This window comes from Mirounga angustirostris, unplaced genomic scaffold (genome assembly GCF_029215605.1).
Source record: "Mirounga angustirostris isolate CCGP_5_RB_7025 unplaced genomic scaffold, mMirAng1.0.hap1 SCAF_3, whole genome shotgun sequence".
Lineage (NCBI taxonomy): Eukaryota > Metazoa > Chordata > Mammalia > Carnivora > Phocidae > Mirounga > Mirounga angustirostris.
In genome coordinates this window covers 44,829,574-44,845,508 of record NW_026991711.1, presented here as the reverse complement: position 1 = coordinate 44,845,508, position 15,935 = coordinate 44,829,574, and the positions used below count along the sequence as shown (strand labels likewise).

The 15,935-nt window shown below is 35.7% G+C and overlaps 1 protein-coding gene across 5 annotated transcripts in view; it reads right to left on the bottom strand.

Moving 5' to 3' along the window:
• DIAPH3 (diaphanous related formin 3) overlaps positions 1 to 15,935 on the bottom strand; it is a 486,464-nt gene that overhangs the window by 248,027 nt on the left and 222,502 nt on the right. For all 5 annotated transcript variants that reach the window (XR_010409980.1, XM_064586024.1, XM_064586023.1 and 2 more), the window contains 2 exons: positions 15,636 to 15,730; positions 11,057 to 11,158 (listed from right to left, as the gene is read on the bottom strand). Coding sequence is in view for 4 of the 5 variants with exons in the window: in XM_064586024.1 (XP_064442094.1) it covers positions 11,057 to 11,158; positions 15,636 to 15,730 (197 nt within the window). In the remaining variant the exon portion in view is untranslated. The remainder of the gene's footprint in view (positions 1 to 11,056; positions 11,159 to 15,635; positions 15,731 to 15,935) is intronic.

Below are 15,935 nucleotides of genomic sequence, written 5' to 3'. Positions count from 1 at the left end.
TGAAGGTGATGAAAGACAAAAATCAGAGCATGAGAAAAATGACAGAGTACTAAATGTCTGCAGAATTTTAGCTGCAAATCAATGAGAATTGAAAGCAAGCTAAATTAATAAGCCTTGAACTAGGTGAAAGAAAAACCATCTGTGCTAGTGAGCCTATATTAAGTCCTGGATCCTGGTAGAAGCATGTCAAGAAGGTTGCAAAGCAGAGTTACAAGAATAACTGAACAACAGCTGAATGCTTAGTGTCTTAAGAGAAGCAGACCTCTAAGATTTAAATAGCTATGAATCTAGTTATAATCATTTATTATTCTAAACAAATGTCCTCCCTGGGTAGTGAAAGATTTGCAGATGCATTTGCCAAAGTGCTGTCTAAAGCATCATGAAATTTGAGAGAACTTGGACTCCAGGACAGGCACCAAAAAGCAGAAGACAAAACAGAACTCTAGCTTCCAGGAGGAGAGACTGGCAAGATTTCTCTCATTGACAGATGAGATGGGAGATGAAAGATCAAAGAGAAAAGGAAGAAATAATTGCAAGAAACCAAAATGGAAAAGAAATTCTATCATACTAACCTCATGTCTTTGATTAAGTTTTCAAGTGAGAACTCTGTGAAACATGACTGATCTTGTAGCAGGCCATTTGCAAAGCTCTTGAAATAACCAACACCCAAAGCATGAAAGACAGATTTGGAGATATTTAGTCTGGAAAAGCAATAGCTCAGTGGAGATACTCTTTCATATTCCTTGCCGCTCTTGCTTAGTCTTTCCTAAAGGTGCTTCAATAAACCATGATTCTTACACCAAATCACAATTTCCTCAACACCTATTACAAAAGAAAACTACTAAGTACCATAAGAAATACTCTACAGGGTACCCTGAATATTCAATGGACTTTAAAAAGAATGGCCTTCCGAGTTAAAAGAGCATCAAGGTAAAGGTCCAGGGTAGGTGTGATATCAAAAGAACATAGCGTACTGTGCCCGACGGACAAGTGGCGGCATTTCACAGGGTGGTTAAGTTCTACTTCTTAAAAGAAGAGCGAATTCAGACTTTTATGCTCATAAGTTACTTGGTCTGCTTTTAGAGTTCACCCATTCTTGCCACAGAGAAGTCATTATCTAGAGATTCATTTTAACAAAAATTAAAATAATTATCTTAAAAATACTTAACATTTTCATTTTAAAAAGTGAGTTTATGTCTCCCGAGGGAAGGGAAACAAAAGCAAAAATAAACTAAGGGGACATCAAAATGAAAAGCTTCTGCACAGCAAAGGAAACAACAAAACTGGAAGGCAAACCTATGGAGCAGGAGAAAATATTTGCAAATGGCCTATCTGATAAAGGGTTAGTATCCAAAATAAAGAACTTTATCAAATTCAACACCCAAAAAATGAATAATCCAATTAAAAAATGGGCAGAAGACATGAACAGACATTTTTCCAAAGTAGAAATAGAGATGGCCAACAGGCATACGAAGAGATGCTAGACATCACTCATCATCAGGGATATGCAAATCAAAACTACAATGAGATATCACCTCAGATCTGTCAGAATGGCTAAAATCAACAACATAAGAAACAACAGGTGTTGATGAGGACGTGGAGAAACGGGAATCCTCTTGCACTGTTGGTAGGAATGCAAACTGGTATGGCCATTCTGAAAAATAGTATGGAGGTTCCTCAAAAAGTTAAAAATAAAACTGCTCTATGATCCAGCAATTGCACCAGTAGGTATTTATCCAAAAAATACAAAAATACTGATTCAAAGGGATACATACCCCCCAATGTTTACAGCTTTATCTACAATTGCCAAATTATGAAAACAGCCCAAGTGTTCATCAATGGAAGAATGGATAAACACACACCCCAGAATATTACTCATTCATAAAAAAGAATGAAATCGTGCCATTTGCAATGAAATGGATGGAACTAGAGAGTATTGTGTTAAGTAGAATAAGTCAGAGAAAAACAAATACTATATGATTTTACTCATATGTGGAATTTAAGAAACAGAACAAATGAGCAAAGGGAAAAATGGGGGGGGGGGCCCAAGAAACATTTGTAACTATAGAGAACAAACTGATGGTTACCACAGGGAGGTAGGTGGGGAGATGGGTTAAATAGGTGATGCAGATTAAGGAGTGCACTTGTTGTGATGAGCACCAGGTGTTACATGGAAGCACTGAATCACTATATCATACACCTGAAATTAATATTACACTGTATGTTAACCAACTGGAATTTAAATAAAAACTTTTTTAAAAAGTGATTTTAAAAGACATTTGTTTTAGGGCAATAACAATATCCATATGATACCATAATGTGGATACATATCACTATACATTTGTCCAAACCCAGAAAATGTACAACACCAAGAGTGAACTGTAATGTAAACTATGGAATTTGGGCAATAATAATGTGTCAGTGCAGGTTCATCAACTGTAATAAATGTACCACTCTGGGGTGGGGGTGGGGGGTTGTTGATAATGGGGGAGGTCATGGATGTGGTAGGGGGAGGGTATATGGGAAATCTGTACCTTCCCCCCAGTATTGCTGTGAACCAAAAACTGCTCTAAAACAACAAAATCTTCTGTAAAAAATTCTTCACACTATTATCTTATTGTTCTTACCATATATTTTCCCTCCTTTCTGTTCATCTCTTCTTTATTTCATATATTCATTTAGCTAATATCATGTGGTCACCATGTGCTGGAAGATACACTATGTGTTAGAAATAAGAAGATGAACATGAGCTACTTCAGCCTACAGAAAATTCTAAGCATAAATGAAGACTGTCTGGTGTAAAAGAACACTTACATTCTAGGGGAATAACAGCCATTTGGAGATATGCACAGGATAGTACAGTAACAAAGAGGAGGGATACTGAATCTTGTAGGGAAAGTATTCCAGAGAAGTCTTCCTCAAAGTGGAAAGGAAGGGGAAAGGAAGCATACCAACTGGCCTAAGTATGGTGCCTTCAGAGCTCAGCAAGTTAAAGAAAGACAAGGGATAGGGGAAAACTAAGACTAGAGGAGGGAGGGGAGGCAGGAATGCTTCTTTAAAGACCGAGTTCTTGGTGGATGGGAAGGAGGGGTTTCTAGAAAGACCTGAGGAAATATTTGGGGCTGATGGGTATGCTCGTTATCTTGATTACGGTGATGGTTTCAAGAGTATATTCATACATGTCAAAATCAAATTCTACAAATTTTAAATATATGCATTTTGTTGTATGTCAATTATACTTCAAAGATTTTTTTTTAAGGCCTAATGCTATTCGAAGAACTGTAGACATCCATGTAAGAGCTATGGGAAGCAACTGAAGGATTTTAGGGAGGCAGTGAAGGATATTCTGTGGTATTTGACACTTATTTTACATCTTTACAGATCTTCCCTGCAATAAAACTAAAGACTGAATCAACTGGTCCTATTATAAACAAGGAATCATGCTCCTGTTATATACAAAGAACCATGCTTGTCTGTATACCCAGAATACATTCCTATCTTTAAGTGAGTAACATAGGTCTTCTTTATCTCAACTCACTTTTAAAACCAAACTTCAAAAATGCTAAAAAAAAAAAAAACAACAAAAAAACCCAGACATCATAAATAAAAGCAAAGAGACAAGTGAGAAGCATTAAGAAAAACTGCAAATAGGGTACCTGGGTGGCTCAGTTGGTTAAGCGACTGCCTTCGGCTCAGGTCATGATCCTGGAGTCCTGGGATCGAGTCCCACATCAGGCTTCTTGCTCAGCAGGGAGTCTGCTTCTCCCTCTGACCCTCCCCCCTCTCATGCTCTATCTCATTCTCTCTCTCAAATAAATAAAATCTTAAAAAAAAGAAAAAAAGAAAAAAGAAAAACTGCAAATATTTATAAAGGAGTAACAAAAAGATTATGTAAGATCCTACAAGCTAGAAGAAAAAAAGAAAAAAGATAAGCAGTTCTAAGAAGAAAAATAATATATAATAACTGCTTTAATATCATCTCATAACCAAGAAACATAAAGTAAAATACATAAAAACAAGTGAAAAAAGATAATATTAAGTATCGGTGACTATACCAGAAAAAAAAAAAAATGCACACATACATTGTTCCTAAAAGTATACATTGACACACATATCTTGGAAAAGTAATTTAGTAATACTCTCAAGATAAAAAATACCTTTAACCTAGCAAATGAAATTCTGGGACTCTTTCCTAAAAAAATAATAAGAAAGCTAACCTTTATAAAGAGTTTATCATTGTAAGAGGATTTACACATATTCACCATATCGATTTTTTAATACTCAGAAGAACATAATGGAGGTAGGCACTATTACTGCTCGTGTGATTGGTAGAATAATGATCCCTTAAATATAACCACTAATCACTAACACTTCTGAATACATTATTTTACATGTCAAAGGGACTTTGCAGATGTGATTAAATTAGGGATCTTTAGAGGGGTAGATTATCATGGGTTATCCAAGTAGGCCCAATATAATCACAGACTCTTATAAAAGGAGAGGAGAGGTTCAGAGGAGATGTGATGACAAAAGCCATAATGACGCTGGACCATGAGCCAACGAATGTGAGCAGCCTCCAGAAGTTGGAAAAAGGAAACAAATATTCTTCTATAGCCTTCAGAAGGAATGCAGCCCTGAAGACCCATTTTGGACTTCTGACCTCCGGAATTATTAGACAATAAACTTCTGTTGTTTGAAGTCACTAAGTTTGTAGGTAAGTTGTTATGGCAGCACAAGGAAATAATATAGTCCCATTTCACAAATAAGAAAATTGAGGTACAGAAACATAAGTAACTACCCAAGAGCACACAGCTAATACGGCTGGTCTAGGATTAAAACCCAGAGTCCATACTCACAACATCTAAGATACACTGCCTTCAAATGCATATATAAAGATGAATGCAGAATTACTCTTTTAAAAAATCCTGGGGACATACAATTTAATGGGTACTGACATAATATTTCTGAATAGTATATCCAAGTACATACATGAAGATGTGTACAAAATTATTTTAAAACCCTCCAACTAACCATCCTTTAGAGGAATAGTTAAAAGAAAAAGTCACACTAAAGACCATAAAATACCATTAAAGAATTTAAAACCAGGGACACTAAGGTGGCTCTGTCGGGTAAGCGTCTGCCTTCGGCTCAGGTCATGATCCCAGAGTCCTGGACCGAGTCCTGCATTGGGATCCTTGCTCAGGGGGGAGCCTGCTTCTCCCTCTGCCTGCCATTCTCCCTGCTTGTGCTCTCTCTCTCTGACAAATAAATAAAACCTTAAAAAAAAATTTAAAACCAGTACATCATGAAAATTAACTATCTCCAACATATATTTTTTTACAATGAAAAAGTTTCTGAACAATATATTTTTTCTAAACGCTCATATGAACACGCATATATTTGTGAATACAAAGAAATAGGTTTGGAAGTCTAACAAAATGTTAAAAATAATTTGTATGGGATGCACTGAGCTAGTGAGATACAAGGAACTTCCACATTGTATTCAATATTTTTATACATTATTTGAATGTTTTACAACAAGAATATTAGGGTTTATTTTAAAACAGGCATTTTTTATTCAAGGAAATATGCATAAACTTCCTACAACAGTTTTTGATTTAAAAAAACAAAACAAAACAAAAAACAAAACAATGGAGGTCTCTCACGCACAAAGTTTAAAAGCCCTGCCCTATAGTGACACCAAATGGTGGCAGCTGAAAATACAGAACACAAACAGGACATTTGTTCAATTCAGCCTTCCTATAAATGTTTTAATCCCTTTGAAGAACAGGCAGCTTAACAGAATTAAATAATGTGGAGACAAATACTCAAACACTGGGCGCCTGGGTGGCTCAGTTGGTTAAGCAACTGCCTTCGGCTCAGGTCATGATCCTGGAGTCCCGGGATCGAGTCCCGCATCGGGCTCCCTGCTCGGCAGGGAGTCTGCTTCTCCCTCTGACCCTCCTCCCTCTCATGCTCTCTGTCTCTCACTCTCTCTCTCTCAAATAAATAAATAAAATCTTAAAAAAAAAAAAATACTCAAACACTTAGAATTTTTAATCAAAGGAAGTCTACTGCACCAAGTTTCTAATTGCAAATTTTTAGGCATTTTTCCAAACTTCAGCTCATCTTCTGATCCCACTGACTATTCACATGTCTCATTTCTCCCACAGTTAAATCATGATACTGTGAGAACAGTGATTTTACCTAATGGTTTACTGATCAAAGAAACTGCAAATATAAAAAAAAAAATAGTCATACAACTAAAATCAGGTTTGATAAGTAGGCAATATTTTGGGAGGATAAGTGAGGAGGTGTTAGAGCTGAAGAGGGAAGGAAGGAATCCAAGAAAAGAGGCAGGTATATTTTCACTTCACTTATTGATAGAAAATAAAGTTGAATAAAGCATGAGGAGAGGGCCTACCAAATATAAACTGATTTCTCAACAATAAAAAGAGTCCTGAACTGCCCAGGAAAAAGAATATTTCAAATTAGGCACAGTTAGTATTCAATGTCCTCTGCCCAGAACCTAAACCAACAAATAAAATCAGCATGCAAATGGTCTCATTCAAGTCACACAAAAAGATACAGAGATAGACCACCTCCCGCAGCACTCCTTTAAAATACCATTTGACTAGAACCTTTAGTCCCTCAGTATTAAATGGTAACAGTTTCACATTTTTGAAGGGATATTATCTTTCATATGTCAAAATCTCCCAGAAAACATAGGACATATAAGTATACTCTACTCAGCTACAGAAACAACTTAATAGTATCATTAAACCATTAGACCCTGGATGCATAGCACCAGAGGATCAATTCCAAAAGGTAACAGGCCACCAACCACCACCAATGTCACCATCACAACTAGACTACAGAGCACAGACAGGACCAGCTCCAGAACACCTAACAACTGTCCTGCTCAGCTGGCCAAGGTCCAAGTCATAAAGATTGCAGGGAGAATTAGTTCAAGAAGGTACCTCAAGACTCTGAATTATTAAAAGTAACAGATGAATGACTAAACCCTTCAAGGCATAAAAGTACCTGTATCTAGTATTCATGCATTAAAAACTTTTTTTTTGAATAGTGATAGTATCTGCATTAAAAAATTTTGTTTCCAATTTCAACGGAGAAATAAAGTGCATATGAAATACTATATTATAGAAAACCTGGAAAGAATACACACATATCAAAGTCAATCAGAAAAAGACAATTATATGATCTCACTCAAGTGGAATTTAAGAAACAAAACAGAGGACCATAGGGGAAACATAAAACAAGACGAAATCAGAGAGAGAAAAACCATAAGTGACTCTTAATCACAGGAAAGAGTGTTGCTTGGGCGGGGGGGGGGGGGGGGGGCGGGGTGCAGGCTGGGAGATGGGCTAACTAACTAGGTGATGGACATTAAGGAGGGCACGTGATGTGATGAGCACTGGGTATTATATAAGACTGATGAATCACTGACCTCTACCTCTGAAACCAATAATACACATTAATGTTAACTGATTGAATTTAAATTAAAAAAATATAAAAAAAAGAAAGAAAACTTCAGGGACATACAATCCAATGAATATTGGCATAGTATTTCTCAATAGTCTATTTGTATAACACACTCTATATAGGATATAGTGTTCTAAAACGTTGTATCTAAGTAATACATGACAAAAGTAAAACATTTCTAATTTACATGTTATGTCTTATATATTCAAATTGGTCTTCAATGGACATTGGTTACTAGCATTTTGAATGTGTCACTTTTGCACACTGCCTTTCTATCAAAGAGAAAATAATGTAAACAAATGCCAGTGTCCTGGTGGATTTGCTTTTTGTTTATTGTTTTACAAAATTCTTTAGTGGAATTAAGGTTGATTATATAATGCAAACAACTATAATGACTATCGTATCAAATTTTGATGTTTGTTGAAATGGAACACACCTTTTCTGAGAAATCTGTAATTCACATGAATCAAATTAGTAAATTTATATAACTGGATGAAAGAAAAAGTTAAACTGGCAAATAATTTAACTGTAGAGTTTTAACGGTTTTTTTTTTTTTTTTTTTTAGTGGAGCGAGAGAGCAAGAAGAAGGGGGTAGGGAGAAAGAGAATCTTAAACAGGCTCCACACCCAGTGCGAAGCCTGATGTGGCACTTGATCTCATGACCCCGAGACCATAACCAAGAGTTGGATGCCTAACGGGCTGAGCTACCCTTAATTGATTTTTGTTAAAATGAAAACAATATAGAAATCACTATCAGGCTACAGAACTGGAATACGATACAGAGCTAAAAGTAAGTCTCTCTTGGGTGAAAATGAAAAAGCAAATGTTGGCCTCATTTGGGGGTGCAAAGGCTACCCTAACCCTTCCCTATTCCTTGTCTGTGATACATTGATGGTTTTTAGGTAGAAATGATTAGTACTTTAAATCTAAGTTTAGTCAATAAGTAAATGTTTTTCTAAAAGATCAAAGTAATAGGAATCTGCAGTTTAGCTTACCTCAAGGTAATAGCCCATCTTTGATACAAACATAATTAAGTTTATTACTTTAAAAATGAAACAGTATAATGGAAATCACAGAAATACACATGATAATTATAATCAGTTTCCTAAAACTACTAAATCATCTTACATAATCTTGATAAACTGAAAACATACCACTTTTTAAAGAAACTTAATATTGAGCGTTTATTCCAGAAAGAACAAAAAACTCCAGGCATTCCACACTGCTCTATAATTTTTGTCCATCATTTTTTTTTGGTAATTCTCAAGTATTGTTTAGAACTTTAAGTAGGTTTCCCCCTTTTTGGTGGGGGTAGGTGTCTGAGAAGTAGAGGAAGACAGATTGGGAATGGTGAAAACTTGCAAGGGAAGAAGGTAAAGTTGAAGAATATTATTATTTGACAAAAAATATATATATACACACACACATACACACACACTGTATTTTCCTCAACTTTCTTTCTCCTTTCTTCATGAAAGTAATTATGTCTTAAAATGTCAGTACCACACAAACTAGAACTTACAAAAATGTGTTCAAGAATATTCACAATCAACATATGATAAAGCACTGTTCATATTGTCTATAACAGATGTTTTTCAATAGCATTACTCTTTCTACATTAAATTCCATTTGCAGTCAGGTATGACCCGGCATGGAATGTCAAGATTCAAGGTCAAGTTTGAGTTGACATGTCCTGAAATGGAAGTGGTCCATCTCTGTCTTAAAATCAAAACTATAACCTCTAGCACTAGTATCTGGAAGTATAATTGTTTTAACTTTCTGACCCCTACAATAACACCGCTTATAAATCATGGCTCTTTGATGTGAACTCCAGATTTTCGATGGAGGACATAACCTGGCTATTTTAAATACACTAAAATAACTGCAAGTTTGAACTCATTCTTCTGTGAAAATCACTAAAACATGGCAAGCGTTTTACATTTTTTCTGTGATTATGTACAATGTAAAAAGTTACTGGCTAAATAGGCATTTTAACATAAGCTTGTATGTGTTTCAGATTTAATGTGAATGGGAAATATTTTAAAACTGTAATTTTACATTTTGTAGTCTTCAAGAATCAAAAAAAGATGGGCAAAAAAGTCTGTGGTTAAAAATTTAATGCAAATTCTCCCTTACTCACTTATTCCCAATGGAAGACAGTGCAGGTAGAGCATCAAATAGGGATCAAAAGAAAGACAACGTGATCCGGTAAAAGAATATAAAGCAAACAAAGAAATACAAAAGAAAGTGAAAAAGAGAAGAGAACATGATACCCTGGAGAATTGGGTTAAAAAAAAAAAGAATAACATTTTTGTAAAGAAAATCAGTTAAAAGGTTTTATAATCAAACTTATAAGACTATAAATAGGAAAAACCCTGCTTCCCCCTCCCACTTCTGTGTTCTAATCAGCGTTTTGTGAACTCAGGAAGGGGGCAGGTGCTGTGGAGAGGGGTGAGGAGAATGGGTTTATGAAGAAACAGGAAGTAGTTTAAGAGCAAATGCCTACAACATGCAAAATATGGTATGCAGACAGTCCTTTGGTTAGCCAACCCAAATTTCCAAAATTATATCAAATACAATTCCATCATATCCCTGGAGGTTGGTAATAGAACTGAAGATAAAAGGGAAAAAAATAATCTTACATATAAAAAAAATGGGGGCGCCTGGGTGGCTCAGTCAGTTAAGCATCTGCCTTCAGCTCAGGTTATGATCCCAGGGTCCTGGGATCGAGCCCCAGGTCAGACTCCCCAATCAGCAGAGAGTCTCTTTCTCCCTCTGCCTCTGCCCCTCCCCCTGCTTGTTTCTCTCTCTCGCTCTCTCTCTCCTAAATAAATAAAATCTTAAAAAAAAAATAAAAAGAAATGAAACACTAAAGTATTGTCATAATGACTGAATGTAACCAACCTCAAAATGATAATTTAATGATAGGAAAAAAGAAGAGAAGAAAGAAAGGTTGATAAAGTTGCAACTCAGCTAATATGTAACATTGGCACGTATTTTCACCTCTTCTGACCCCAACTTCCGTAAGATAGGAGGCTGGAACAAGATGATTATCAAGGGGTCTCAAAGATTTTTTTTAAAAAGGTATTCACTTTTCATCCTCATTGCCAAGAAGGAGACTGTATTTCTAATTCCACAGTCTAAAACAGGAGATGAACAGAGGTGAGCGATAGAACAAGAAACTGAAGCTACTCTTGCAGTATGTTGGAATATGTAGCTCCAGAATAAATCATAAATATACTCGTCTGCCATAGGAGTGCAGTTTTCATCTTACATTTTGACATGAAATAGAGAACACATGCAAAAAAATCAAGTTTATACTTTAAAAAACTCCTTGGACTTTCTTTAAGGCTACAGTTTCAATATATATATTTGAAATCAAGATAATTTTCCATAAATATCCTTAGGTTAAAAAAAAAAAAAAAGACAAGATGGACATTAAAGGTTTATAAAACAATCCTGATGTGAAAAGGTCTGACAGTTCTTTCCTGTGTGGCACAGTATAAAAATCCCCACCCAGGAGAGCTAATGCTGAGAGATGGATGGTACTTACCACAACAGCAAACTGCTCAGGTTCACATAGGTTGTTATAGTCACTCTTGAACTGAGACAATGAACTTAATTGTTCTTGATCAGGAAGATGCTTTATTAGGTTCTAAAAATTAAAACCACAAGAAAATATCTTCACTAAATGTGCTTCTTGAAATCTAGAAAGATTTATTAATCGACTATGGGAAAGAAACCACTGAAAAAGTCAATCTTTACTTTTATTAGGTAACCTCAGCCTTGTACTCAGCCTTACACTACATTCTCTGCATCTGGAAAGCAGTCAATTTTCCTCTCTTCTCTCTAGAGTTATATATTCAAATCAAGCGCCACTTAACTATAAAACTGAGAAAGAAAAACTCAACCTACACCAAAGGAACAGCTTTCTCACCTGGGTAAATGTGATCAATCACAGTTCAGCTTTAGGGAATTAAATGTCAGAAATTTCAGTCAAAGCCAAACATTTTAACACTTCATTCGAGGGGATAAAAGGAATTATCATATTGCTACTAAAAGGCAAGAGAAAGAAATGAAATTCGGGGAATTTTAATGAAAGTGCTTGCAAGATTTAATGAACATGATTTACAGTTTTAATAATAAAAATTAAAGTATCTCTAAAACAAAGACTAACTTTCCTGATGGGAAAGAAAACTTGAAAAGACACTGAAGACACAGAATGATATACTTTGCAGATAAAAAGCTTATAGAGATAACCTTTAGGAACTTAAGTGCCCATGGCCTTTGGCCTTTATCACCTGCAGTCCAGAAACCACAGGTTCTCGGTTATTCTGGCTCCTTTTATCCATGGCCTTTCCCATGCCACACATTTAGACAAGAGAAACACTCCCAATGGAGAAAGACCAAATAAACACACAAATTGTCTTCCCTGTTAGAATTTTAATGATTACACAATCCTGGGGACAAAGTCTATACAGATCCTCTGTGTCAAAATATAATTGACTATAATAGTGTTATAAACAAATTAGTGTCCTGATATTAAAGTTAAGAAACAGAGTGGTTGGTGCTCACAACTCCAGATAATAGCGTCAGTATACTCTGTACAAGCCCAAAGTCAAGTACAAGTTATAATTAAGCCTACATCATGCTATATATATTTATGGGGAAAAACTCCCCCAAACGTGTCATTAGTTAAAAATAATGTTAGAGAATGTTATATATCAAAGTAGTTAGATCAAAGAACAAGTTTTTGGACTCACTGTGTACCTTTGGACAAAAACTTGGTTGACTGGCCAAAAACAAACAAAAAAAGGGGCAATTTAAGATAATCCCTAAAAAAGAATTCACTGTTAATACTACCAACTGAATAAAAGCAATAGAGGATTTTTCCATATAAATAGAAATTTCTCTTATTAAAATTGCCTGAGGCCCAAAGACCTGGTTATTTATGCTTCTTTCAACCATTCTAGCTGACAGCTGGATTATGTGAGTTATTTACTAATCAGGCCTCTGAATTTCTTCAGTATCCTTTTAGATGACCATCAAATCCCCTTAAATATCTGTAGTTAACATATAATTAATCTTTTATCATGAATTTATTAATTTTTCACTTGCTTAGTTTTACTTTGTAAAGTAATGAAACTACTATGATTTGTAAGAATATAGGCCCAATTTCCCTTGTCCCTCCCTTTACCAAATTCACCATCCTTTCACAAATCCTAAGGTCCTATCAAACTAAACTCTTTGCAGTTGCCGCCTGCCCCAAACTCTTCCCTCATGGCACAGGGAATTATTAGGGCCAGAATAACTGACCCCTGCTACATTACTCACACAGCGCTACTGCCTTTTCTACATCCATACTGTATCCAACCCTGCAGAATGCTCACCTCCACACATGCACACATGTAAATACCCTCACCTCCACACATGGCACAGCGCTCCCCTAACACACCCTCTAATTCTAAATAAATAAATAAATAAACTCTTGATCCAATCATGTTTATCTTGTAATTATATAGGTAAATGTCATTTCCCTTGCCAAACTAGAAATTCCAAAAAGGTAAAATCCATGCCTAATAGAGCCTGACATCATGCCCTGCACATGGTGGGTATAATAAAATAACGAATTAATTACTAGAAGACAAATGAAGGCAAGTGGGTAAAGAATGAGGCAGAGAGCTGACATCAAAAACAGCATACTACTGATATCTGGTTATATATGAATACGTAACAAGATACGCCAAAATAAAGTTATGACTGTGAACAGAGCTTACCAAAATGGTGATTATTATCAAGTAATGTTTTTTTTTCCATGCCGTGTTCAAAATTGGCAGTGCTTCACTTTACAATTAGGAATATATTTTTAGGGCGCCTGGGTGGCTCAGTTGGTTAAGCGACTGCCTTCGGCTCAGGTCATGATCCTGGAGTCCCGGGATCGAGTCCCACATCGGGCTCCCTGCTCAGCAGGTGGTCTGCTTCTCCCTCTGCCCTCTTCCCTCTCGTGCTCTCTGTCTCTCATTCTCTCTCAAATAAATAAATAAAATCTTTAAAAAAAAAAAAGGAATATATTTTTAAAATTAAAATAAGACTTCAAAGAGCATGAAAGTCTTATTTTTTTTTTAAAGATTTTATTTATTTATTTGACAGAGAGAGAGAGAGTGAGAGCAGGAACACAAGCAGGGGGAGTGGGAGAGCGAGAAGCAGGCTTCCTGCCGAGCAGGGAGCCCGATGTGGGACTCGATCCCAGGACCCTGGGATCATGACCTGAGCCGAAGGCAGACGCTTAACGACTGAGCCACCCAGGCACCCGAAAGTCTTATTTTTTAATCAATCTATAAAAGTTCAAACTAAGTCTTTAGATTTTAAACTCCTAAAAATTGTTTTATATTTCGTAGGTGTGGTAGGCAAAAGATGACCTAAACCACATCCCCCAAGATGTCCACACCTAATCCCAAGAACTTGTGGAAATATTAGATTACATGGCAAAGGGAAATCAGGATTGTTATCAGCTGACCTTAAAATAGGAAAATTTTTCTGGATTATCTGAACTGCTGAACGTAACCACAAAGGTTCTTAAAAGTGGAAGAGGGAGAGAGAACAATGGAGCGAGAGGAAGATGTAATTATGAAAGAAAGAAGAGAGGCAACATTGCTTCAAAGTTGAAGAAACGTGTCCCAAGCCAAGGAATGTGGGCAGCCATGAGGAGCCAGGAAAAGACAAAGATTTTTTTCTAAATCCTATAGAAAAGAATGCAAGCCTGCCAACACCTTGACTTTAGCATGGTAAGACACACGCCAGATTTCTGTTCAATAGAAATGTAGGCTGATACATCTGTGTTATTTTCAGCAACTAAAGTTGTGGTAAACTGTTACAGCAGCAATAGAAAACTAATATATTAAGAAATTTTACGGAACTGGATGATCTTTGGACATGAATTTTAAAAATCCAAATTCTTCCCCCATCTCTGTCCAAGAGCCACCTGAACATCCAACACATTCATGTAATCAAGTTAAAAGCTACTCTGTAAATACTCAACAAATGCATTAGGAAAAATACCCATATGTATTAAGTAGAAATATTTTCTCTAAGGAACTTGAAGTCTACTCCCAACAACAAGGCACATTTATAATCAACAGTCACAAAGACAAAAATCTAGTAAAAAGAAAGTGCTAGAGAATGAAGGCTTCAAAAGTTACTGGATTACATTGTTTGAGTGTCTCAGCGACTCACAACGCAAACTCCTACTGGGATTATGTCACAACCACATTGGGAAGACAAGGTAGGAGAGGCAAAACCAAAGGCTGCTAAAGATACCATCAACTGATGGATTAAATGTCTAAAATAATTTTAAACATGTGTTGACACTAACAATCTCTGGTTTCTTTTTATTGCTAAAAAAATCCTTTTTCTAAGTACATCCATTATAAGAATGAAAGATAGTAAACAGAAGATATTATTCTCTCACTATATGATTTGTGGTTTGATTCGCTGACTTTACATTTTATCAAGATATTCATTATTGATGCCTTATGTGGATTTCAGCAAGCAACTCTGGTACCACACTAGCATTCCTTAAGTACTACTGTGGGTAAAAACCATTTAAAAAACCTCGCAGCCGCCTGAATGAATTCAGAATGCTATGCCCACAATTTCTAGTACTTGTAGGAACACAAATGACTCAAGGAAGGGTTGTTAATAAAAGATAACTTTAAATAAAGTTACCCTCTGTCTTCTATATCAAATCATAATATGACTTTATAAGACAAAAGTCTAAGAAAAACATATTCTAAAAGGATTATACAAATAAATTTTAATTAACATATTACTAATCTTAACTGTAACCAAAACAAAAACATATATATAAAATTAAACAATTCGCCTTTCAGAAACAGTCATTTAAAATAATTGAAATGTAATCATTTTGATAGCGTTATATTTGGTTTGCAGTTAAGAGAAGATGCAGAGTTTTATCTCCTGGCAAAGCAGAAGTTATGCTAAAACTAATTATGCAGCAATGATTTTCCAGTTGAATGATTTGGTTTAAGAATTTTGCTTCACTTACAGATTTCTATTTAATGAGAAGCTTGCAATGAAATATTGGAATTTAAGCTCTCTGCCAGTTTATTTACCTGAATCATAGACTCTGCCAACTGTGTTTCATCCACTTCCAGTATCATCATTTTGATTTCCTCATATGGCACCCGAAAAGAGCTCAGGAAGATTGCTAAGAGGAGGAGGGAGAGGTTCATGATGAGTAAGTGAAGAAAATAATTTGAGATGTAGTTCTCTATAAAAAATAATCCATAAAATGAGAAACTTTAAACACTGAATGTAATTACAATGGGGGAAAGGTTCATTAGCACTTTTTCTATTCTAGCTTTAGAACTACTATTTAAGCAACAGTCCTTTATTATTATGCTGGTTACAAG